This window comes from Falco biarmicus, chromosome 3, assembly GCF_023638135.1.
Source record: "Falco biarmicus isolate bFalBia1 chromosome 3, bFalBia1.pri, whole genome shotgun sequence".
In the NCBI taxonomy this organism is placed as follows: domain Eukaryota; kingdom Metazoa; phylum Chordata; class Aves; order Falconiformes; family Falconidae; genus Falco; species Falco biarmicus.
The window spans coordinates 85,499,115-85,525,147 of record NC_079290.1 but is presented as its reverse complement, the minus strand read 5'-3'; the positions used below and the strand labels follow the sequence as shown (position 1 = coordinate 85,525,147).

General features: G+C 46.6%; 1 protein-coding gene and 1 non-coding gene across 2 annotated transcripts; one reads left to right on the top strand and one right to left on the bottom strand.

The window, feature by feature from the left end:
• Positions 1 to 1,862: 1,862 nt before the first annotated feature.
• On the bottom strand, positions 1,863 to 8,072 carry ARC (activity regulated cytoskeleton associated protein). Its single transcript, XM_056333857.1, has 3 exons — positions 4,796 to 8,072; positions 4,048 to 4,216; positions 1,863 to 3,641 (listed from the first exon to the last, which is right to left on the bottom strand). Exon 1 carries the CDS (start codon positions 7,559 to 7,561, stop codon positions 6,347 to 6,349), a length of 1,215 nt encoding a protein of 404 aa, XP_056189832.1. The 5' UTR covers positions 7,562 to 8,072; the 3' UTR covers positions 1,863 to 3,641; positions 4,048 to 4,216; positions 4,796 to 6,346.
• A 17,512-nt stretch (positions 8,073 to 25,584) lies between these two features.
• Positions 25,585 to 25,657, top strand: TRNAF-GAA (transfer RNA phenylalanine (anticodon GAA)). Its single transcript has one exon. It is a non-coding gene; the product is annotated as a tRNA-Phe (tRNA).
• The last annotated feature ends 376 nt before the right edge of the window (positions 25,658 to 26,033 follow it).

Genomic DNA, 26,033 nt, shown 5'->3' with positions numbered 1-26,033 from the left:
CAGGTGACTCTGTACTGATAAAGCCAAGAGCAGTAATAAGGCATTTCTTAATTAAGTGAAGGTGTAGGCCTTGTGACTTTCTAGAGATTTGCATTTGGAACTGTCAGAAAGAAAGTAAATAAGAATTATTAGATTCAGATTTGGAAGGCTCTGGAACAAAATTGGAAACTTTCCCAGTTTATCCATCACAGACTGGTGTTTACAAGCCTCATCTATCTTTCCCCATCTCCCTCAACAGGTCATCCCCATCTTGTCCATCTTTCTCCACCATAACTTGGCCATCAGTCCTCCTCACCTCTCCATACTGAACTCTCATTGTCCCTTGTCTCCTTGCCCTCAGATCTCCTCAACTGAAGCAATCATTGATCTTGTATCACTGAAGCTGTGGGAGTGGACCATGTAGGGATGGATGATGATGAGAACGTATGTCTCTATAGCATTTTTTTAAGTTTAATTCCCACAGTATACAGTGGAGTTCTGCCCCCCTCTACTGGAAGAGCTCAGCACCTCAGCTGAGCAGCTCTTGCTTTTTGATTTGCAAGACATCGGGTTGGTCCTTGTAGAAGACCCAGCCCTTTCGCCATGTCCATAGAACACTCAAAGTCTAACCCTGCTCTCCTGACCAGTCTCGCCTGTACTGTCCAGGGATGGGATGATCTGGCTGCACCCTTGTTTCTGGTCTGTCACCCAATGCCTGTTTTTCACCTCTTTACTGATGACAGTAGTTAAGGACACAAAAGCAGAGTTCAGCTGTGGATCCAAATTGTATCTTCAAAGTTTCTTTTTCAGTCTGGATAAGGGCTTGTAGTTGAATAAGCTGTAAAGAGCTGAAGACACAAAGGTTAGCAGCTGTCCTTTAGGCATTTTTGGCCATCAGACTGTTCTGCCTTTCCAACCTGAGCTCAAAAGGTCAATGCACATTTAGTGCCTGCTGTGAAAGGAATGAGCACGTTTGTTTCTCCAGCTGGCCTACCCAAGTGCATATTACCACCTGCACCACACTTTGGACTGCCAGTCCTAACACCGTCTTTGTTGGCAAGAGACCAGACACGAAGCAGGGAAGGGGGGCTAAATACACCTGAGTGCAAAACCTTCTCAGAAGAGAAAGCTTTGCAGAGGCAAAGCAGAGTCCTCTATCCCCATGGATTGAAGGTCTTTGGGGCCAGAACTTTGAGCCCAGCCCACCATAAAAACACTCATTTCAATTTAAAACACTGAGCTACATCCCCTGCTATGTTGCCTTCCTCCAGTCCCAATGACCCAGGGGTGTTTTATAGGTAACGAACCCGAGGAATGGAGATTAACCTTGCTGTACGAGACTACACCAGGTTGCAAAGCACCAACCTGGTAGTAGCTCCTGGGTCTCCGTGCTGCTGAGTGCTGTTACTTCTGAATGCTGAACTCTTTTTGAGTATCAGGTAGAGCTGATTCAGGCTTAGCAATTCTTCACCTTGTCCTGACTTGCCTCAGTTCTTCCATGCATATTACACCTCAAGCATGGATGGGAATGTGATTGTCCTCTGTTTCAATAGCCTTTCTCTTAGCTGTACCCAACAAGAGCCCTGCACAATCCACAGTCCTACAAGGGACCGTTTCTCCCAGCCTCATGGGCTGCATTTAACTCAATCTGAGATGTCAAACAACCCTCTTAAAATACCTCCATATTTTCTACATCCAACCCCTCTTCTTCAAAGGCCCAGTACATTTCACTTTTATGTCAATCATCTGATTTTGCCAAGAAGGAAGATTTTGTGAGTCAAGTGAGCCCAAACAGCTGACAAGACCAAATCTTCAGAGAGCAATAGACACTTGAGCCTCCCATGAACCAATGAAGAAAGACAAGAAAGCAAGGCACAAAACAGTTGAAGCAGATATTTCAAAGTTTTATTGTATAAATCTACAAAAGGCTTTGCTACAATAGCAAATAGAGAGTAGCACTATTCTATTGGCAGGTTCTAGTGGCTTGGTGTGATCTTGTAACTCCAACATGACACATGAGGAATAAACTGCCTGATACAGTCAGATCTAGGGCAAGTGATGTCGGCTTACAAAGACCTTTTGGCTTTAGCCTCTATAACCTGTAGCGATTCAATGTGTTTGCTTTTAAACAAGTTTTTTTTAATTAATAATATCTCTAGTAAAAATAAAAACTCTAAAGTAGTTTTTTCGGAGTTAAATGTAAAATTTTTTAAGGGATGAAATCTGCTAAAATCTCACAGACACAAAACATACACACTTCTTCATCCATGTGACTCTGCCCCAGGAAAATAAACTACCAGTCCTTCCTGGAGAGGCTGGTAATATAAACCAGGGTGCTACAAGTAAAGCTCCAATCTGCTAGGAGCAGTCGTTAAAATAAAATCAGTCCAGGAAATTCAGTTCTGCACACTCCAAAAAGTCAGCCGAAAGTGTATAAACCTCAGGACCAAATGACCAATAGCACAAACAAACTAATTCATTAAAAAGGCAGTAAAGTCTATGGAAAAATAAAATGCCTATTGAGGCAGTCAAGCCCCTTGAAAGGTACTGTGGAAATTAAGCACCTCAGAATCAAACATAATTTTGACCTTGAGATGATACCTGTGAAGTCTGCCTTTAAGTGGTTTTATATAATTTTCCAGTCCTGGACATTTCTGCTGAGCATTGTTGGAATGCATGTTAGGTCTCATTGGATTAGTTCAAATACAACAAAACACCACAGAATTTAGTTAGGTGGATTTGATTGCTCAACACACATACACCTGCACACACCCGCACTGACACGCACACAAGCATACCCGGGGCAGTTGGCTCTGGAACAGAGAGGAACCATCTGGAACTCTTCAGTTGAGATGTGAACCAAAACTGTCTTGTTCAACTCACTCAGGCTCTTGTCTTTTGCGAATCTTTGGCACACTCTGGGTCTGGATGGAAACAGTCATGCCAAAGCCAGCACAAGAACCCCAGTTCTTGCAGTAACTCTGGCCCATGCAGATCCAGGAAGCGCCTGCTGGCTCACAAGACTTTCCTTTCTGGCAAGACAGTTGGCCCAGTTGTGCAGGCTCAAGCAGTTCAGACAAGCATCTGGGCCACAGGATGCTTCTCCGAACCTACAGAGCCCTTTGAGGTTTGAAACTGATACCCGCATGAAATGAAGCTACCCTCAACTCAGGAAAAACAGAGTCACAGCATTAACAGCATGGAGGGTTCGTAGCCTAGGTAGGGTCAGTCATTTGACAAAGTTAATCAGAAAAGTTTTTAAAGTGATAATCTAGTGAAGATTTCATTAGGTGAGTCCCAGTGGCCTCAAACTGCAGAGGTATAGAATGATCTCAACAGACAGTCAATACAAGCCCAGCATTCTTGCTGTCCCCAAAGCCCAGACTTGATTCTTCTGTTCTGCCCTTTGGTTTCTCTTTCCATTCTCAGCACATTCTTCTGTTGTTGGAGTACCTGGACCAGCTCAGGCTTTTCTTTGTCCTGTTGGAATTGGCTTCTGTCTTTCATTCTGGCTGTCAGCATCTGGAACACGGCATTGCACTGCATGGGAGGGTCTTTGGTGTGTGATTTGCCCTCTGTCTTCCTGCAGCACTCACTTCTCCCCTGGGAAAGCAGTACTCTTGGACACAGAGAAGGAAACTCAGAAACAGCAGCAGGGATCTCTGTAAATAAATAAATATAAAAAATGCAGCAGCTCTGGTTAGATATCTAAAGGTTAGAGTACAGGGGTTTTCTCAGGAGACTGGGTTAAATTCAACTGTGCTCACTAGGTTTCTGCAGCCTGGAGATGCTGGTAGGTATTGGTGTCTAAGCATTTGCCAAAGGTCCATCAGAAAGAAAGGCATGATGTGCACTGCCCTCAGAGCATTAATTACTGGGGCTGGTGTTTGGGTTCCTACATCAAGAAGCAGAAATCCCACCTACCTGGTGGTGCCAGTCTCTTGCAAGTATTGGGGCTGAGGTCTCAAGACCAGCACAGATATTTGCACCCAGGCTGTTCACTATCTCAGGTCAGGGCACTAGGGAGGCTAACAAAGGGCCCCAAAAGGTAAGATGAGAGGTAATTACCTGTGTCAGTCTTTCCTTCAGACAGTGGATCCGGCAGTTGGTGGCTAGGGATCCTGACAGCAGGTCTGATGTTGAATACTTGGTGCTGAAGCTTTTTCTCTTTGGCTTTCCTTCCAAATCCAGAGCACTGTGAAGTGATTTCTTCTCAGAGGAGGATCTGAGTGAGTCACTGTAACCAAGAGAAAATAATGCTTGTAGTGCATGGCCAGCTCATCCTCAGCAATGACACCCACTTCCCTATCACTCATCCCAGGTCATTAGAAATGCTCCCTTCTCTGCAGATAGAGCTGCTGTCAAACTAACTTGCTCTGAACAAGTGAGAGGAGAGCCCCCACTGTTCCTGAGACCAACGCACTTCTAGCAAGGGAGCAGCACAGGCATGCACCTCCTTTGGGCTGTGTGTGGACCTGTGGTGTGTTGTCACAGATAGGGACTCAAGCCCAGAACTTCATGGGGCAGGTCCTTGGGCTAGACTAGTGAAGAAGCTTCCCATTTCCTCCCCCTATTAATCAGAAAGTGCAAGATACTGTCCTGTTCGGAAACTTTTCCCACTCACCGTGCTTTAGTTCCCTTTCAGTGGCTCTCTCTTAAGCTTTCTTCAAACCCTAATTTGTCACTTACAATGCTTCATATCCCATTTCAGATTTATTTTTTTTTTCCTATCTCAGTGCAAGATTCCTACTGGATGGGCTATGGCTAATTTACGTTTGAGGAGTGCAGAAAAGACAATGTCAGAAAGTTGCCTTACCTTCAGCCTCTTGGAAGGAGGCACACCGAAGGCCTTCAAAGTCACCAGTGCCACATGTTACTGCTGCTGTGGAGCCAAGAGCATCCCAGGGGCACTCCTGTTTCTGAATCTCTGCTGCATCTCTTGCAGAGGTGTTGTTTATTTGGTCTGGTGGTGAATGCAGATGATGCTCAAGATGTGTCCAGCCACAAGAAGCTTTGAAGATCCAAAATTCTTGAACATGACTTATAGCAGTTTCATCTCAAAGTCCTATCATGAGACATTAGCCAAAGCAAGGTGGATGCTGAGCGTGTCTCAACATGGAAGATGTCACAGAGTCCAAGTCTGTCTCCATCCATGGCAAGATATTGTAGAAAGTTCTTTGTGAACAGAAAATGCTCTGTCCACAGGTGCTCCAGGACAGGGGTGCCAGGCTTCCCAAGAGCATTTTGAGTCTGTGTGAGCAGAAACTCTTTGTTGTGATGCACAGGCTGAAACTGTGCTGGGACACACAGCTCTCCTATTCACTTCTTTTTGCTTTTACACGGCAAAAGCTTCTTTTGTCTCCACACATCAGCATGGACTCGATTTGCTGCTCTGGGGATATTTTGCTCTGGATTTAGGATGTGTTTGTTTGTTTCATTCAAAGTATAAGGATTTACTTCCCTTAACCCCCCCACACCCTCTCAAAACAGCTCTGGTGCCTCCTCTCTCCACATTGACACCCCCTATTCTGTGAGAGGAAGCAGACTGCTTCTTCAATAAATGAGCTCAGAACTTAATTTGAAACTCTGTTTCCTGCTGAATGCACAGTATAATGTGCAGAGAAAGGGCAAAATTTGTCTCTGCACTGCAGTGGCCTTGATTGGAGTGAGCAAAACCTAAGACAAGTAAACTGGTAAGAGCCTCTTGAGAGGAAAAACATTAAAGCAGGTAATAGGTGCAATGAAATGAAAAACACTAAAAATAATTCACATTCTTAAAGATTTCAGTTCCTGAAGTATAGGATTTCTTCTCATTTAAAAAAAAAAAATCCTTTGGAGCAAGTAAGAACAGGAGATTGCCAGGTTAACAGAAGTCCAGTGGTAAATCATAAATGGGCAAGGGTCAAAAGAAAGATGTCTCCTCAAGACAGGGACACCTCTTTAGAAGAGGGAGGAGGGAAGGAGAAGGAGAGATCCAGATGGGTAGGAACCCTCAGCCAATTGCTGCACTTGTATGAAGTCCTTGAAAGCTGCCAGTGTTACGCGGCTGCCTCTGAAGTTGGGAATTGTCTCTAGTTTCTTCTCAGGGATCTCATAAAATTGTCTGTTCCCCAGAGTGGTGCAAGCAGTATCTCCAGCACCCCCATATTGCATGGCTCAGGTGAGGTGGGCAACCACATCCTAAGGTGCCTCTCCCCCATCGCCTCCCTCCCCCCACAAGCAAAGTTAATTCCTCTGCTATGGGCTGTTGGACTGAGGACACCTCATGTCTCGTCTCTAGCCAGAACCTCTCTCCAAGGAGAAGCTTCCTAAATATGCCCCCTTCTCCCTTTCATGTAACCCAGACCGCTGCATCCCTTGGACTAGCTCATATGACAGTAGCTGGTGGGCTAGGGGGCTCCGGTTGAGTCCCATTGCTCGGCACAGGACTGGCAGTGGTTGAGGGAGGCACGCTGTCCACAGAATCTCCTGACTGAATTTCAGGGGTCCTCTGTGGGCTAGGCTCCTCAGAGTGGTCCATGTTGCCTTGGACTTCCTTCCCTCTTTGGATCAGCTGCTCTAAGGTCTTGGGCAAGGGGTAACTCAAGAAGCGCTTCAGTTTGGGCTGGAGGGTGCCTACCACATACTGGATAATTTCCTCCTCATCTGCATCAACATAGAGGGTCTGGTACAAGTCTCTCTTGCGCCAAAGGAACTGGTCCAGGGGCTCCCCCTCTTTCTGGGGCAAATCCAGCTCCCTTTTGATAGCATCCCTAGTCAGAGTCCCCTCACTGTATTGCAGGAACTCCTTCTTGAACTCAACCCAGTTCTTGACAGAGTCCTGCTTGTATTCCCACCACTTTTTAGCTGGGCCATTCATGTGGTTTTGGATTTGAGACAGCCAGTACTCCTCTGTTCCACCCACCTGCTTTAAGTATTCCTCCAAATGGCTCAAGAACTCCCGGGGATCCTCAAAGACCTGAGTCTCCACTGGGGAGGCTGGAGCATCCTCCGACACAGAGACCCACTGGTAGGAGTCATGGGCCTGGGGGATGCTGGGCACCTCCCCAGGAGGAGGGGTCAGTGCATACATTTGGCTCATATCAAGGGCATAGTCATAAATCTCCCCCTCACCTGGCCGTATCTCTGGGCCTCCCACCCCAACGGACACAGTCTGCTTGCCATGGTCCCCAGGGCAATATTTGCCTCCCATGGACTCCAGACGGTCTGCCCACTTCTCTAGACGGAAAAAGACTTCCTTCCAGACATTCATCTCTCGCTTGACCCATCTCTCTAGATGGGCAATGGTTTCCTGGCATCTGGCCAGGCAGGCCTTGATGGACTTTTTCCATCTTTGGTTATCAGTTGGGACATGGTCCTCCAAGTTATTCTCTAACTTCCCCACTGATTTCTGCAAGCCTTTCAGCTCGCGCTCCACCTGCTTGGAGACCTCAGACAGGAGGTGCCGGTGGGTCCTCCTGACATGCTCCAACATTTCTGCCCTGCATTTCCCTATCTGCAGGATCACATTGGGCTTGTTGGCAACTCCACGGTGCCCCTGGAAAGAGTGGATGCCTGCACTGGTGACATTATCCAACTGCATGGCTCCGACTGTGCGAGTTTCAAACACGGAAAAGACTGTTGTAAACCCTGGCACTAGACCTGGCTCCCAAAAACCCCACCACAACACTTTCTGAAAGACACACAGAGACTCCTAAACCCCCCTCAAAGGACTTTTTCACACAAACACAACCAAATCAGATATCACCGCAGAGCAAGACGTTTGGTCCCCGTGGATCCCAGAGAGAGTTGTAGGCAAATTTTTCCCAGTGCCTAGCTGGAAACGCCGGTCTCACGTGCTCAGGGTGTCCCAGAGAGAGCCAGGATCCTCCAGGAACAAGGACAGGAGTTGGCTAAGACATCCAGCCCCACACGCGTGCCCGCTACCTGCTCATCCGGAGCTGAGAGTCTTGAACGGCAGAGAGTCCCCGCTGGAGAAAAACACACAGATATGCACAGAGAAGCTGGAGGCTGCTGCAAAAATCCTGCTGATTTCTCCTCGGGTAAACTTGGCGAGTCAAAAATGCTTTCACTAGAGATGCAAGAGCTGCTTCTCTTCCCTGTCTGATCTGCCACTAGACCAGGCTCCTCCGTCTACTTATACCCCACACAGCTCAACACGTGGGTGGTGCCCTGCCTCCTCTCGCACGCTCGGCGCAGCGTTCATTGGAGGAAAAGCAAGGCTGGTGTCTGTGGCAACCCAGATCTTGGCAGCCTTCCCTCGCTTCCCACCCCCTCACGCACGCCCCCAGACTCGACGCGAGAAGCACTTGAAAGGTGCTGGAGACAGTTGGATAGATGGATGAGTAATCGCACCTTCCGCCTTTCAGATTGCAGGAAAAACACTTATTCATTCCACAAGTATTTACTCAGCAAGGTCATCATTAGCATGCTGCCCCTGGCAGGACTCGCGGAGGGGGAGAAGAGGAGGAATTCAGTGTGTCACACCAAGACAGACGCCCACGGGCCCCCGCACACCCTCACATGTGTATGTGTACACACACACACACACACACAGAGTGAGCTCACTCCTAATGTAAATGCTTGGAAGTGATGGCAACTCAGCAGGGGGGGGGGAGAGAAAGAAAAAAAAAGGAGGGGGGAAGGAGAGGGGGGAACACTCAAAGGAGCCACTTCAGCACAAATTGGAGCACGCTGGACTTTCTAATGCACTAGCAGGTGGGAGTCATCCCCACTGCTTAGCTGCACCAGACCAACTGCTATCTTGGGAATATTTGGTAAGGGAGGGGGATGGCATCCTGGTTTTTACACCAAATTAAATCCACCCATCAAAAGCCTGTTCTGTACTTAGCTTGAATCAGATGCTTAATCAGTTAGCCAACCCACAAGCGCAGATGAAGCTACATTTGTTCTTTGCTCTTGACAAAGCAGGAAAAGCCAACCATAAAAGGAGTCCCCGGGTCTTATATAAGCCAGAGATAAAGGATTCCCTAAGAGAGTTCCCTGCCGGAACACCCTTGGAAGGGTGCTGAGGACATCTGGGGCTTCTTGTTGCCTCCCAGTGACAGTGGCTGGAGGCAGTGGGATGCTGATTCATGAATATCAGCTAAAAAGGGATTTCAAGCCTGTTGGCAGTAGGGAGGTGCCTTGCCTCTGCTCAGGGTGGTGGGCAGTGTGCCAGGGAGGTTTAGGATGGGTGCCTGCTTCCGCAGCTCCTAGCCATGTGCTTCCTGGTGGGACTGCAGCCAGCCTGGGGTAAGAGCGAGATGCAGAGGGGACAGATGGCCTTTGAAGTGAACCCCTGTTGAAAGGAGGTCTCAGTGACCTCATGTATGTGGTTAAAGCAGAGTCCCCTTGAAGAAAACTGGTTGTGGCTAAGCTGAAGGGCATGAGGGACAGGGATCAGGACACACCCCCCACACACCCCCCGCCCCTTCCCCCCTGCCCCATATCTATGTGCTGCAGGAAGGCACACATGTATTCCCTACCAGCTGGTGGTACATGGAGAAATGCTACTGTCATATGATTCTCAGGAGACAGGAAGGTTATTTAGGGTAGCAGCAAGCTGACGTAGAAGGGCTGCATGGTTGGTTGAAGGTGGGGAGTGACAGTGAGTGGGGAAAGAGACAAAAGCCTGAGGGTTTAAATGCAGGATTTCTGATTCAGCAGACCCTCACAATGCCATTTTATCCCACACATATATGATTATGGTGATATATATCACTGACAGAGAAATATGCCCTCTGCCTTGCTTACTTCTTCACTTTCGCCCAGCCTTCCTAAGCATGGGATTTTTGTGCATCCGTGTTTGTGTTTAGAAAGGGTCAAATCATGATGCCAGTCATCTGAGGGGTTGGGACAGATCTGGAGCCTTTTATGCTGCTATCTCTATACCTCAAAGTTCACCTTAAACCTGCATTGCCAGTAAGAGATCACATGAATTGGGAGAGACTGTGCACTCACTGTATCTCTGGATTGGTGTAAAGACATTTTTCAGAAAGCTTTTCACGCAGGATCCCCAGAAATGGCCCTTGAGAGATTTCCCGTGGGTGGGGACAGGTTATAGACTGGATTTAATTTTGCAAGGTGGCCTGGTTTCAACTTCAGCTTGTCCCATCAAATGCCAGAGCCTGGGATGAACTGGCTATAAAACCTACTCCTCCAAATCTGTCTCTTTCCACCCCGTGACATTTTCCATTCTCCCTCAGTTTTCAGTCTGGAAGGATTCAGCACTTTGAATGGCCTCATTTGGCACTTAGACCTGGTCATAGGATCCCAGGATTGCCATGGCTGGAAGGGACCTCAGGAGGTTTCTAGCTCAATCTCCTACTCTAAGTTGACTCAGCTACTGGATCAGGCAACGTTGTTCAGGTTTCAGATACTGAAAACCCCAGGGATGGGGATTGCCCAACCCTCTCTGAGAAACCTGCTCCACTGCATGACTGTCCTGAGAGGGAAAGCCTTTTTACTTACACCTAGACTGAGTGTTTTAGTTTATTTAAATTAAGTAATTAAAATTGTTTTAATTTATACCCAAAGTCTCTTGTCCTCTCACCAGCCAGCTCTATGAAAAGCCTGGCTCTATTTCCTTGATAAACTCCCCACAGGTGCAGGAGACCGCTATTAGGTCCTCCCAAAGCCATTGCTTCTCCAGACTGGACAAGCCCTGGCCCCACAGCAGGCACCAGGCAAGTGCTCTAGCCCTGACGATCTCAATGACCAGTGCTGAACTCATTCCAGCTGATGAATGTCTTGTCCTAAGTGGCCTAAACCTGGCTGCAGCAGCTACATATGGACTAATACATCCTGAGTAGAGGGGGATAATCACTGCCATTGACCTCCTGACTGTACTCATGCTCCCACAGCCCAGGATAATTTTTTTGCTGCCAGGAAACACTGCTGGATCCTACTCAGACCACTGTCGCCCAGAACCCCCAGGACCATTTCTGCCAGCCAGTTGCTGCCAGGGACTCTTTCTTCTCAGGCACAGAATTTGCCCTTATTAAATATAATAATGTTGGGGTTTTTTTGTCCATTTGTCCAGCTTGTCCAGGTCTCTAGGTTCATCTCATTCAGTAACCTTTCCACAGAGCTCTCCTCCTAATCTGTGTGCTCTTCTTCTGTGGAGGTGGTGGGGGAGACAGGATAGGCAAGGAGGAACAGGGGTTTTCCTTCTGGACCTGCTGGGGAATGACTTGCTGATTAAGATGTAGTGATAAGCATTTTCATTGTATTTCTAATTAAAGTAAGGTGCGTGGGTAGAGGAGGAGGAGAGAGGGGAGCCGGAAGCAAAGGGAGGAGGGAGATGTAGAGCACTGGGAGCTGAGGGGGAGAGGCAATTTGAGGCAGACAGACAATTTCCGGGCACAGAGAGACAGACGGGCATGGAAGGACAAGAGCCATGGACTTGGGCAGGCTGGGGAGGAGGCTGTCATAGCCACAGTCACTTTACCCCAGGGCTTCACAAAGAGGCAGCCACACTTCTGCTGAAATTAGCTGCCTAGCCTCAGAGGAGCTGACAAAGGGATGGATGGAGAAGACTGCAGCACATGTGGTCCTCTGGAGGAGGTCCAAGAAATGAGGGAGAGCAAGAAGAGCGGTAAAGGTGGTGGGAAGTGAGTACGAGGAAGGAAGAAAAAGGGTAATCAGTGAGCAGGGGTAGTTTCTTCCAAAACAGCTGAGCAGGAACAAGGAAGGGAGAGAAAACAGCAAAAGCCACATCTCGTAGATCAGCAGGGATAGTGTCAGCGTGGGTTGTCTGTTTAGAGCTTCCTGAACATTTTTAAACCACAGTAGATCAGGATCAGACCCCCAAAAAAATGAAAAAAGAAAAAATGAAAAGCCAACAGAATAATTACAGGCAGACAAAAGGAGCGCATGGCAGTGAGCAGCAACAGAAAGCCCCACTGCAGGGAAGGGACCAGATGAAAGGGCCACTGAGTCGCAGCCAGCACTGGCACATTCCCCAGTGCTGTCACAACAGCACTTTGCAGAGGACATGTGGCACTCGGTCCTTGCAGCCATTCAGGGTGCAGGCTTTTGCTGCACCTCGCCTTAGAGCAAACTGGATGGGGTTTGGTTGCTTTTCTTCTGTCAGTGTCCTTTTTCTACCTCATCTGGATGAGCATTTTGCTCAGATCTACCTTATGGCAAGACATGCCACTTCCTGGAGCTGAGCCTGAGCTGTGAGCCAGATGAACCTGGTGGTTGAGTGAGAAGGGGGAGATCCCAGGGCTTGGGAAAGTTTATGGTGCAGCTTAGTTGTGCTGTCTTTTAGTGGCTTATGCTTGGAAGAGCTCTGCTAGATGCTGCATTACCCTACTGTGATGCCAGGGTCCCTTCCCAATTACGCACTGCAATGTGCATTGCGTTCCTTGCTCGGAATCACTGTCTGGAGAACCCTGTCTTTCACCAAGGACTCTATAAAGTGCCTGAAGTTAGAAGTCTGAAGTCCAGCATGCAATTAATTCCACATTCTTGCAGGAACTATTTTTTCTACTTGTGAGCAAGGTATTTGCTGTTATCATATGTCTGCTGTGCTAGAATTTTCCTTTATACTTCCAGAACTGCTTCCTCCTCCTACAAGAAAAAATAAAAGGGAAAAAACCCCAAAACAACCCCACAAAACAAAACAGAATCCCTCCCTTCTGCCTCTATGCCTTTTCAATCTCTATCAATTGTCCTACAGGTTACCAGACAAAGCTGGCCAGTTATTTGTTTGGTAGCAAAACCCTCAGGGAGGGGGAAAAAAATCAAGAGAAACCAAGGTTTTGGACATTTTAATTTATTTTTAAAAAATAAATAGGAGAAGAATAACACATTTAATTTACACCGTATGTCTCTATTCATCCATCTCCAGCACCGGAACACTTTATTGCATTGAAGCTGGCATTCACAACACAGAGTTTCACATTCAAAACACGGTTCACGTCAATGGCTGCATTGTTCCTGGCCACCCATTGTCCTCCATGGCTGGGGCCCACACGTCACTTGCTGAGAGGATGGGGAAGGAAGTGAGAAACTGAGGGCAGCCCGCTATCAATACTAACAGTGATCATTATTATTATTATTATTATTATTATTAATGCTACTCCTTCTGGTGTGGAGGAGCCTGCAAGTTCTCTCCTTTTTTCTTTTCATCTGAAAAGCGCTACTTTGCGGGGAAGATAGAGTGTTTTGTTTTCAGACTAAAAATATCTTCTGCATTTTATAGAGGGTTTTTTTTTCCTTATTTAATGGGATGTTTGTTATTTTCGTTTCCTCACTGGGCAGAGGAAATGTTAATGAGTGCCTCCTTGTGCTGTGTTTGCCTCCTCAAAGCTGCCTGAGGCTAAATCAAGAAAGTCAAAGGAGATATCAATATTTTTCATGGCAAGGACTTGAACTCTGCTGTTGGCTGTTACGACCCTCATGAGGTCAACACAAATAGGAAGACTTCTGCAAATGAACTTCATTTTCCTCCTGTGCACATCACTGACAAATTGTTAGAGTAGATTTGTTGTTAGCAAAACAAGCAAGCTCCAAGTTGAAGGGCCTGATTCATACCTGGTTTATGGAATTTCATTTGCCATGTGGCTGAAAGCTGAATCTGACCCATGTTTGGCCGCATGCTTGTTTCTTCCCTATATGCCCCCCTTTAAGGTGCCCCTTTTAAGTGTTCTAGTAAAAGTTTCTGAATTTAGTGCTTTTTCACTCCTCTTCAGCAGTAAAAACTGAAACTCACAGGTCTGCTAAATCAGGAAAAGCAGTGGGGTGGCTGTGAAGCGCACAGCCCTGGTTCATCTCCTGGTGTGGCTTGGCTGACAGAGTCCCACCAGTCCAGGAGAGCTGTGCTTCTCTCCGTCTGTCAGGATGATGTGCCCATGCTGATCTAAGGATTATCTGCAGTCCACAAAGCCAGTCCCACCCTCCCCTGAAGCCCTGGCTCTGCTTTGCCATTTCTGTCTGGGTTTCATGTTAACACCCCTATGGCAGTGTGAGATGAGCCCAGCAGTGATGGTAGAGGAGCTCTGGGAGATCACAGCCACACAGGGAAAATGGGACATTGTCTTTTTTGGTGGCAGGTTGCCAGGCTGTCAAACCATACCCTTGATCATGTGGTGAGCCAGGGGAAAGATGGGCATCCGCATGTCTTTGGCAGTACCAGCTACTCACATGATGGGGAGAGAGTGGTTCAGACTGCCCCATAGCTTACCTGCTCGTGTTCCTCAGAGACATGACATTGTTCCCATGGGTGAGGCTGTGTTATTAAGCCTCTCCTTCACTTTCTTAGCACCTACGTGAATTTTCTCTCCTGGACTAGGGCACATGGAAAAGGCATTAGGGGTGGTGGGAGCCTGGTTTTCCATCAGCAAAGCTAGACTGGCTCATGGGAAGATTTCCAAGCTGCAAACTCCCTGACGGTCTGTGGGGAGGAAGAAGCAATGGGAGATTCCTGTGGCCATAATAGAAAATATTGCCTCGTTGTGGTTGTTAGCAGCCAGCCCCAGTCCCACCACAGCCCCTTTTCCCCATCAAATTACATCATCCTACTCTTCCTGTGAGTGGCAACAGCTCTGTTCCCTTGAGGGGAAGCTAAGGAGTGCTCAGACAAAGCAGGTCTGGATTTATCGGGGATGCAGAAGTCTGTGTGCATGGTATTGTAGTTACCTCCAAAATGTGCAACAGCAACAAAAGCCATGTTTATGTCAACACCTCCATGCTAACCTCATTCTCAAATTCCCTATTTACTTCCCTCTGGCTGATGCCCCCAGCCTGAGTTAGAGAACTCCAGATTCATAATGGGGACATGCTAAGCAGGAATTTTTTCTGTTTTCAGGTTGAAATCCCTTCATCTGCAAATGTCTAAGTTTAGTCTTCTGTTCATCTAAAAAACCTCTTCTCTGCCTGAACCATGGATTGCCTTATCAAATAGATGGGTAGCTTTTCTCTCTTCAGGCATGCATAAACCCCCACTAAATTCTTTATTTGCCCCACTCAGACTGAAATCCCAAGGCATTTTGAAACCTGCCTATGCCAGCCTGGCTAGGATTTGGCCACACAGGTGTCTCTGGACAACATTCCAGGCAGGTTTGAAGCCATGCTCTGGCTAATTTGGCACTAGGGTTTAAACCCAGGTCTGCTCAGTGCTGGGACATTCCTAAAAGTAAAGGAAACATTAAATGCATTATTATAACTTATTTTGTGGATGTGGTTTGTTTACTTACTTCTTTCTTGTAGTGCTTGGACAGTGATTTCCTCGCCCATGGACCATGAACATCCTTCAGTGATGGGGTATGGGATGCTCTACCTCTCTTTTAATAGGAATGTGTGTCTGGCTCTTTGCAGTGGGCTACATGAAAGCATCACAAAGGGCACCAAAAGGACACAAGGTCTTTCCACAGATGCACTGGGACATGAGACTGCTGTTGCCAACCAAAACTGTCTCTCCAGAGCTCTATATGTTGATGTCTGTCAGTTTTCAACTAGCTGTTCTCACAACCATTGTCACCATAAATCTGTAAACTAGGCCACCGTTCACCTGTTTTTAGCAATTGTAGCATTAAGGTGACTCAATTTAACATTTTTCAACTTTTTCCTTTTTGCTTCTCCTTCTTCTAAGCTATTTCTTTTTTTTGTCCCTGTACCGTTCCCCCTGCCCCACCCCCCATGCTCCACCCCACTCCCGCCCCAGCATCGTTGTTAACAAAGGATTTCCCCTAAGCATCCTTGCTTTTCATTGCTAATCTCTCCTAGCCACAGGGAGCCACAGCTTGAGTCAGTGCAGGAGTTGTGTCCCTTCAGCTCAAGATAACAGCAGAGCAGCTGCCTCACGCGGTAATGGGGAGCCTGCATCACTAATAACGGAAAGGGTAATGTTAGGTCATTTCTGAAGGGAAGCATCCTTATCCCAGCCTAATTCAACCAGCTATTCCATTTCCATTATTTAAGTCCCTGTAAAGGAGAGATGGATAATTAGGGACAGCAGGGTAGCTCAGGGAAAAACGAGGAACGTGACAAGCAAGCAGCAGACTGTACTAATTTCTTCTTTCCAAATGTATGAGGCCCCAAACATCACTAAAAGACATATTAGATCAGGACTAGCAGGAGCTAGGGAGTAAGTTGCTGTGTAAAGCTCTCCAGAAGCTTCCCTTCCCCCCCCCCCCAAAAAAAAACAACCAAAAAAACCACCAACCAACCTTCAGCACAGTGCCACAACCACTGGTACATCACTACCCCCCCACTGGTCACAACTGCTTGGTGATCTCAGGCTGGAAATCGCCAGGTCCATGGAACAAAGCACTGCAAAGGCTTCATATCTCTGCACAGAGAAAGGTCTGTATTTGTGAGCATGCAGCCAATAGGTGAAGGTCCATGTGTAAGACCTATTTAAAGCTTGAGACCTGGAAGGTCCATGGGGCAGGGACTGCAGGTCCTACATGAGGTGCAGTCTGCTCCAAGACATCATGAGGAAGACAAGGACAGGGAAGGAGGCACCCTTCAAAGACAGAAAATTAAGAAGCATACGTCTGGGACAGAAGTGATTCTGACACCAGTTTTCTCCTTGCTAGTGTCTTTCCATGTGATCATAGGAATTTACTCAATCTCCCTTCTCCTTGTAGAGGTTGTCTTTCAATAGGGCTGGTACCAGCTGGGAAGCTGACAGCTAAGAAGGGAACATTTTGTCCCCACAGATCTGTTCAACTTTAGCAAGGCCAAGACTGGAGGGTGGGGGAGGGTTGGGGGGGGGGGGGGGGGGTGTGAGAAAAAAGGGAAAAAAGAAAAAAAGGGGAAAAAATATCAGAGGTTATAATTGTAGCCAGGGTTATTTATGCTTTATTTTAGTGAAAGATTACTAAGGATTGAAAAAATATTTTTTTTAATGTCCCTAGGGCATGACCTGGGGAGAGCTGATCCTGCTGTAGTGCTACGGGGATGGGACAGGCAGCGCTGCCCTCTTGCTGGGCTCCTGATTTCAGCCCAGCAGATGCTGGGGAGGTGGTGGCAGCTCTCACAGCGCAATAGGATTTAGCTTTCCATGGGTCCTGACAGGAATGTTGCAACAGAAAGAGAGAAGGATCTGGGGGGGAGATGCAGGGGCATCTGGCCAGCTGAGCTGATGTTTCTCTGCCGTTTGTCACTGTTTCTCACAGCTTGGCACAGACGGGAGCCTCACCAGTGACCTTCTCCGCAGAACCCCAACCCACACTGTGGGGAAGGACGTAGTGTCCTGGATTTCCCACCTCACACCCCCATTTTCTGTTTTTCAGCCGTCTGGCTTGGCCGCTGGGAGGAAGGGGAGGGAAAGGCAGCAGCTCCGTGTTAATGGGTTCCGTAAGGAGAAGCCGGGCAGAGGTTGGTATCCATCCCCTCGGATACCCGAGGCGCCCTGAGCCACCCCTGAATGAGACAGTGAGGTGGGTGGGGGTGTGGGGGAGAAGGAGTGAGTGGGAGCAGGGAGAGGGGCAGACAAAAGGGATGAGCAGCGTGGGTACCAGCGATCGGATTTGCTGCACACTCCTGCCTTTCCCCCATCTGCTCGCCAACAGGGAAGGGAGGCAGCTTGCCGGGTGAGCTTTGCAGGGGGTGAAAATGGGCCAGGGCAGTGCCCCCGGGGCACTACTAAAATATGGATGCTGTGGGCATGGCTCCCCAAATGTGGTGCCTGCTCCAAAGGGTTTATAGCTTCTTTTCCTCCTTCCCAGGCTCTGCATCAGGGAGGGGGAGAGAGTCCCTGCAGTGCTGCTTTGCTCAGAGCCAGGAAGGCTCTCTGAAGTGATGCTCAGGGGGTCTGTGAAGGAGGGGGAAACCCTACGATTTAGAGCTTTACGGCCCCCAGAATGAGCACATGCAGACCCCTTCTTCCTATCCATTGTTTGGTCTCCAAAATCTTCCAGCTCCCTCCCCAAGTTTTGCATGGGATGCATGTGAAAAGCATCATTTGTCTACTTACGTTCATCAAGTCTTGTGAGGGCAACACAATCTCATCAGGGTACCCCCATGTTTCTGCCAGCAGTCATGCAGGGAGCCGACTGAACATCAGCCTCTAGTCAAACCTGTAGTTTGGGGTGTGTGCGTCTTAAAAATCATATTTATCACTTACATTATTAATGAGGAGGATGTCATTGTCCAGAATAGTTATAGGGTAGGGTGCCCTTCCTGGAAAACCACGTTCAAAACACCTCTCTGAATTGTGTTTTCTTCAGAACTGGAGAGCTCCAGCCTTCATGTAGCTAACTAGCCATCTCCCTTCTGAATACCTGATCAAACATCCATCAGGCCAGACTGCCAGTCTTAAATCTTGGATTACATAGCCCGGGCCATGCATCCCATATCTCACAGAAAAGTTGACACCATCTCCCTGCTTATGTGTATTCAGTCACACACAAAGCATACGGATCCCACAAGGAGTGACCACGTCTTGTCCTGACCCAGAAGTGTCTCATCAGGGGTTCATCTAAGACACAAGGGTCCAGATGAAGAAGGGATGTGCACCCCCATCACCCGGGCTGGCTATCCCTGTTCACCCACCCTGCGAGTGCCGTATTTCTTTGCTCAGCCCCATAAACGGAGGGTTTCCCCATCAGGCCCTGTTAGGTCTGGATGAACTTGTGTTGTGGCCTGGTAGAGTGCAGGGGAGGCCGTGAAGGCTCAGAAGGCAATTACCCAACAACTGCTAGGTAGGGTCCTGCTCTACCTCTGAAGGGACACCTTCCTCCCCTTAATGTGGGGACTGAACGACGAGCACAGAACTTTTTCCTTCTTACTTCCTCATCTCCTCTCTCCAAATATTTGTGCAAATTGCCTGTGGCATTTAGAACAACTAAAATGATCTCAATTAAATAGCTCCACTGTTTTCCTTTGTTGTCTTTTTCTTTCTGGCTTCCTTTCTTCCTTCCAGGCATCTGGAACATGTTCTTTAGACAGTCTTTAAAAACAAAAAAACACAAAATGAAACAAAAACCCCTACCCCAAACACTTAAAAGCTAAGACTTATGTAGCTTCAGTTAGGCATTTTTTAGAAACATAGATTAAATAGATAATGTGAAAAATGTGAAAAATAAGAAAATACCCATTCTTCCAGTATTCATCCATAGGAAACAGGAGAGTAGTCTTTGGCTAGACCACCAAAGTCCACCTTTGTGGATTACAAGTCTACTGGTGGTGTGGGAGAAAGGGCTTAAGGGTTGTGCACTGGTTTTGGAGGCGTGCTTGGTACCATGAGGAGGAACATGGCAGTGCTGTTCTTGTGTTCTGGGATGTTCCCCCTGCCTGTCCACATGTTCATCAGAACAGTATCTGGCCCTTTTTATTGACCCCTCAGCTTTGCAAATTCCTTGCCAATCTGTTATGGGAGAGAAAATTCCTTCCCAGCATCAAATCTGGCAGCTGCCTCATCCCTGTGCCTGACAGCATGAATCACCAAAGTTAAGTAACAAACCCATTTATACATGAAGATACCATCACTGTCCAAGCAATCACTCTTATGCTTTTCAATGTGAAGCTGATTACCGTGGATTCTGCCTATACTCATCTTATTCCCTCTCTTTTGTTCCCTTATTTTTCTCCCAGTAACTTCTGGATGCTTTGCAAAACAGAGAAAAACTTCAGAAGGGGGCTGGGATACCAGGCAGAGTCAGAACATATTTCATAACCTCCAAGAAGAGTTGTTTACTACTAATTTTATGAGTTTCTGGGAAACCTCTCAAGGAGTCTCACCAAAGCATGTTTGGCAAGAACAAGTGGATTACTAATGAGGTAGTGTGCCACCTGGTTTGTGTTTTATTGTCTTAAATAAACCTACATACCCCTACACACTTTAATGCACCTGTTATTTTTACAAGGGTTTTCTTGGTACTGTTTTTCTGCTTTCTTAGTACCCATTTTATTGCTGTGGTCTGCTGACAGTTATTAAAAACATAATTCCTGAATGCATTTGTTTTATGCTTCTGAAAATAAAGTTTTGATGGGTTGAAATGGCAGTGGGAGATCCATCCTGAAAGAAAGATCTGGGTAAAGCACAGTGCTTTGTCAGTTTGTGGAGGCAGAGAGGGATCTGCAAATGTTATAAAGCCTGGGAAAAGCAAAAGGACTTGTACGCTGAGCATAACTGTAACATTGCAATATCCAGTAACTGGCACAGAACAAATTTACTCTGAGACTTGTGTCTCTCAGTACTTAGCGCCAAGATAAAACTCTCAGACCAGGCGTTCTCCTGCTGTCTGGTCAACCTGGGTCCACTCAGGACACAACCAAGGACATGACCATGTCCCTCCCTTTTCTGCACAGGTACCCTCATGAAGCTCAAAGTTCTGCCTCAAATACCTTCCTTTGCCTGATTGGAAACAGAAATTTGGTGATCACTGACCTCCATTTTTCCAAATTCCACCATCACTCTGAGTGAAATACATCCGAGATCTCTCAGGTCTCGCTCTTTGTATAAGACTCACTAGAGCAAATAGTAAAATGTTAATTTTCTCAGAAAAGAGTGATTCAGACTTGGGGAGAACTTAAACACCAGGTCTGGGGTTTCTCTCACTGTCTACCTACCAGTCAGTATGTGGGTATCTCAGTACAGGGGAGACTGCAAATATTGACCCAGATCCAGATAATTTTTTTAGGCAGCAGCAGGGCCACAGCCCTCATCCCTCCGTCCAAGGTACATGTTTCAAGCACAAGGATACTGTGCATAAGGACAGCAGTGCTGTTATTCACAGCTTGGATCCCTAAAAACCAAACCTTAAATCAAAATTCTAAAGAACCCATAGTCACACGTGCACACATACACGTGCCTAAAGAATTGGCTAACAATCACAGCATCTTTTAAACATCAGACTTAAGGAGGTAGAAGGACTACATGACAGGCATAGTTTGGCAGTGGGGCTTCATTAACTTTGTTTTTCAAAGATGCATTTATGTCTCCAAAACAACAATTGAGTTATCTCAGGCCCAATATTCCATCCTGTTTAGCACATCCCCTCACAGCTATTGCAGTAGGTAGCACCCACAGTCCCCTTTGTGCCGTCATCTCATTCTTTCTCCAACATATTAAACTGCCATCAAAGATGAGGTTTGCAAATGTAGTTTGTTGCCTACTGGAGCCTTACATTTCAGAGCTATTGCTGCTACTGTTGCATATTTTGTAGATTTTTTTTTTTTCAAGCAGTCCATTTTTGCTAATGGGCTCATTTGGGGGTCTGTTGAACTGCAAGGAAAATGGAGACAAGCAATCTTCCTGCTGGGAGACCTTTGCAAACCTCAAGGAACCTTTTTCAGAAACAGGAGTTGTTCCATGTTCTTAATGAGATCATTTTCAGAAAAGTCTGGAGAAAGAAAAAGAAAACAGAGAGCACAAAATAGAGATAATTGCTAGAAACACTTTTCAAGTAAACCAGAAGCCCACTCAGTGTAATGAGACAGAAAAATTTCAAGAAACCTAAAGGAAGAACATGTGCTTTATTTGACACATCAGACCCATGTCAGTATGTGAAAAGCAACAGCATCTCAACCCTGCAGTTGTCTGTCACTCCCCTGGTGCAGATAGCTGGATTAAGAGTGGAGAAATAGGACAAAATCCCATCAGTGACATAGTTTGGTGCAAGGAAGTCTGCAATGAACTAAAATTTGTAACAAATCTGATGTGCTGAGTTGGGTAGAAAAGGTCACCTCTCCTGCACCTCCATCTGCCTTAACCCCATTAAAAAAAAAGTGCACTCAGCAAGGGGTGGTGAACCCACACTGGCCCACAAAGGCCAGCTTCATGCCTCTCAACATGGCCAGGCACCTCACTGTTGGGATAAGCATTCAGTGGTGGCTTTCTGTGTGGAATTAATGTGATAACTTTTGAAAGCTGCATCTGGCTGATGCCAGATGGATATTTTTAAAAGCTCAGGTAGATCCACCTTGAATGATAGGAAAACTGGAAGAATGGCAGGAGGGAAAGTGGGGACAGAAGGATCTCCTATAATCTGTTTGACATGGCCAAAGCCTCAAACACCTGTGTAGGAGTGGTAGATCAAACAGTTGACGGCATGAAATGACACCTCCAGCACAACTCTTGCCATTGTGCCAACATGGTTTAACAAGCTGACACTTTACTGACGTCTCAAGAAGCCAGGGTATGAGTATAAGTAGATGCCAGAGAAGCTCTACAGAAGAACATCTAACTTAAAATCCAGTCTGCAACATTTTCCATGAGTTAATACCTGTAGAAGAGTATAATAACAGAGAAAAAGAATGACGTGTTATATCACTAGATACTCTCCTAATCTCCAGAGATTTGTGGCTCAGGCACTGCATGAACCAAAGCAGATAGTTTCATATTTGCACACTCCTCGTGGAGTTTTTTGTTCCATAAATCTCTACACTTTGGGGATCTATAACAGATATAACAGATAACTAGATGCTGTGTGAAGAAACTGCTTCTTTTTCTTTATTCTGAGTTTGACACTTGCTCATTTCAACTGGTAACCCTTAGTTCCTGCATCAGAAGACTCAACAAGTAATCAACCCTTAATGACTCTTCTCTAGACCCTATAATATCCTTCCTTTTACCCTTTCTTTTTCCAGGCTGAATAAACATGGTTTACACAGTAATTCCCTGTGCAGAGGTGGCTTTATTACGCATTTCCACTCCTTAGGTTTTTTTCACTTCCTACCTGGGGTGGGGCACCAAAACAAAACAGACATTATTCAAGACATCAATGAAAATGGGGTTGTTCAGCCTGGAGAAAAGCAGGCTCAGGGGAGACCTTCTCACCGTCTACAACTACCTGAAAGAAGGTTGTAATGAAGTGGTGTTGATATCTTCTCCCAAGTAACAAAAAATAGGACAAGAGCCTCAAGTTGCACCAGAGGAGGTTCCGATTGGATATTAGGAAGAATTCCTTTGTTGAAAGGGTTGTCAAGCATTTCAACATGCTGCCCAGTGAAGTGGTTGAGTCACCATCCCTGGAGGCATTTAAAAGCCATGTAGACATGGCACTTAGGAATGTGGTTTACTGGTGGGCTTAGCACTGCTGAGTTAATGGTCAGACTTGCTGACCTTAAAGGTCTTTTCCAACCTAAACAGTTCTATGATTCTCCATCCAGTGAAAGGCCAAGGTCTTTTTTACAACCTGTGTGCCTTGCAGTCCTAGTGTCACTAGGGACATCTAGGATATTGTGGCCCAGAGGAGGCAGAGGTCGGAGAGAGGAATTTATTAAATGTCTGAGGGAGAAGGCAGGAAGGAAACTGTTGGACTCAATCCTGAAGGTCTTTTACAACCTAAACAATTCTATGATTCTGTGAAACAGAAGATTTTGCAGGGGGAGTGATAACAACATGGGGGTTTGAGTATGGGAAGCCCACACTCTGAAGACCCCCTGGACACAGAAGTGACCTGAGGAAACCACTAGAAGAAAATCAAAGATGAAGTGCAAGGCTACCTATTAGAAAATGTCTGGTATAAATGGGAGGAGAGATGAAACAGGGACAGTCTCAATGAGAGAAGTAAGTGTCACAGTGACAGGTTATTTTTCCAGCAGGAGACCACGGAGGCTATCTGCCTTTTTCATGACATGCATAGACTGTCAGAGCAGTTTTCCTGAATCTCTGCATTTGCACAGTGCAACACTGAGCTGGACAAGTGCATGGTAGGCAGAGGTGTCCACAGCTCTTGCTCAGGAAAGTAGCATCCACTAAAAGCTTCAATTTTAACCTGCCCAGCAGGCAGTCAGAGCAGTCATCCCAGCTTCACTCCTTCTACTTCATTCACTCCCCATAGCAGAGCTGCCTATGGAGCTCCAGCCCTTAGGTCTGAATTGAGCCAGAAGGGTAAGTTTAATTTCTTTCTTTTCAATGAGGAGAAGTCTAAGCTTCCAGCTTCTTCCATATGACATGTTAAACTGCAATACAAGTCTTCCTTCTGATGACTTTACTCATAGACTTTCAGTTGTGATGTTTCACCATCTGAATAAGCCAGCTTCCCACCAAGTCAGCTTCTCAGATTTCTAATTTAACTGCAATGTAGCACTTCCTTCAAGGCTTGTTCTTTATCAGATCCTTCACTTCATCATTTCCACCAGCACTGCTAGTGTTTGCAAAGTGGTAGTGTAGCTCATCTTTCAGGAGCAATTTTGTACCCAGATGAAGCTTGAGTATTTCCAGCAAGGCAGAGTGGGTTGTCAAATAGCACAGTTCCCACGTTGGGATCATTTCTTCCTGTCTCAGAAAAGCTGGTGAGAAACAGAAGTGCTTTGGTTTCTGCAGTCACTTTGCTTGACAAGGAGAAAGCTGGTGAAGCAAAAATGGGACAGCTGGAAGGGCAGAGCTAAATCACAGGTGATCCAGGCTTCCATACAAGTTGACCTGGCAGATCTCCCTTTCCTAGGAAAAACCTACAGATGGCTCCATGTCACCCACTCACTTAGAGCCAACAGAGCATGGATGATGTGTGCTTTATGGAGTGACAGCTTAGTCCAGTCTCTGAGAAAACCTGCTTGGAGGGGTGTTACCAGTGAAAATGTGGCTGTAAGAATTATTCCTATCTTGTGTATTTATCCACCACAGCTATTCTCTTTCAAAGATCTTTGATAATTGTTGACCTTATTGGTCTCTGGTAGTTGATGTCGGGTCAGGTGTTTAAACATTGGTGATAGATCCAGGGACAGATGCTGAATGACCAGCTCTTCAGTGTTGTTCCTTCCAACTTCATGAATATGGCACAAGGGGGATGGACCACACTTATATGATGTCCTGTGGAATGTCTCCCTGTCTCATTTTCAGAGATAGAGGACTGGACTAGATGGACTGTTGATCTGACCTAGGAAAACACAATTTATTTTCCTAGGTGTCTGCTGCTTTTTAAGAAGCCCAAGAACATTCAAGCCATAGTCACAGGGCTGAAAGATGTGAGATGGGACATGAAGAAAGCCTACAGTCCTCTGGAGTAGGAGCTGTGGAACTGCTGGGATAGCCTAAGGTATCGCAGATAGTGCTGAATGTGTACGTTTAGGCAACTGGGATGGAGTTCTTATGGTGGGATTGTATTTGAGATGAAAGTCATGGTTCAGTTGCCTGCAGAACAATAGGTGGGTCACACTCTACCCAAATCCCAAAGCTTTCAGGGGTTTTCCTACCCTGGGTGTCACTAGTCCCTGACTGCTTCATTTGTAGGGGCACTGCTTCTCCACAGCAGACTAGGAAGGGAAGCTGGGACCGTAGTGAAGTCAGGGGAAACAACTATAATGTCAAGAAGAAGATCACAGAAAAGTGTCTCTGCTGTGTTCTCCCAGCTGCTAGCAATCTGTAAATTAGACTTCTCAAACTGGGGAAGAAGAAAGGTTTTAGGGCAACCTGTGTGTAACACTTCCTGATGAAACTCACTTCCTGCACTTCTCTCATTGCTTCTGAAACCCTTTGTAGTTCAGCCATGCACAGAGTCCCTTGGAACGCCTAGAGAGGGCAATCTCATCAATGTACATTAGTACCTGAAGGGAGGGTGTAGAGAAGACTGAGTCAGGCTCTTTTCAGTGGTCCCCAGTGACAGGATAAGAGTCAAGTGTCCACAGAACCAGTCTGAATGGTGCAAGTCTGAGCGTTCATTATCTTCCAACAAGTTATGTGAAAAACTGTCCTGCAGCAGAGCTGAAGTAGCTCAGCTGGGAGAGCGTTAGACTGAAGATCTAAAGGTCCCTGGTTCAAACCCGGGCTTCAGCAGTGTTTTCCTGTAGTTTTCTGTGCCCAGTGCTGGGCTCTCCAGTATGAGACACGGACATACTGGAAAGAGTCCAGCAAAAAGGGGTCATAAAGATGACAAGGGGCTGGAGCATACCTCCTATGAGGAAAGGCTGAGAGAGCTGTTCAGCCTGGAGAAGGAAAGTATCAGGAGGTATCCTACCACTGTATATGAATACATGAAGGGAGGGTGCAAAGAAGATGGAGCTTATTCTTTTTAGTTGTCCCCAGGGCCAGACGCAACGGGCACAAAACGTGACACAGGTGGTTCCCTCTGAACATCAGGAAATATTTCCACTGTGCGAGTGACTGAGCACTGGCACAGGTTGCCCAGAGAAACTGTGGAACCTTCATCCTT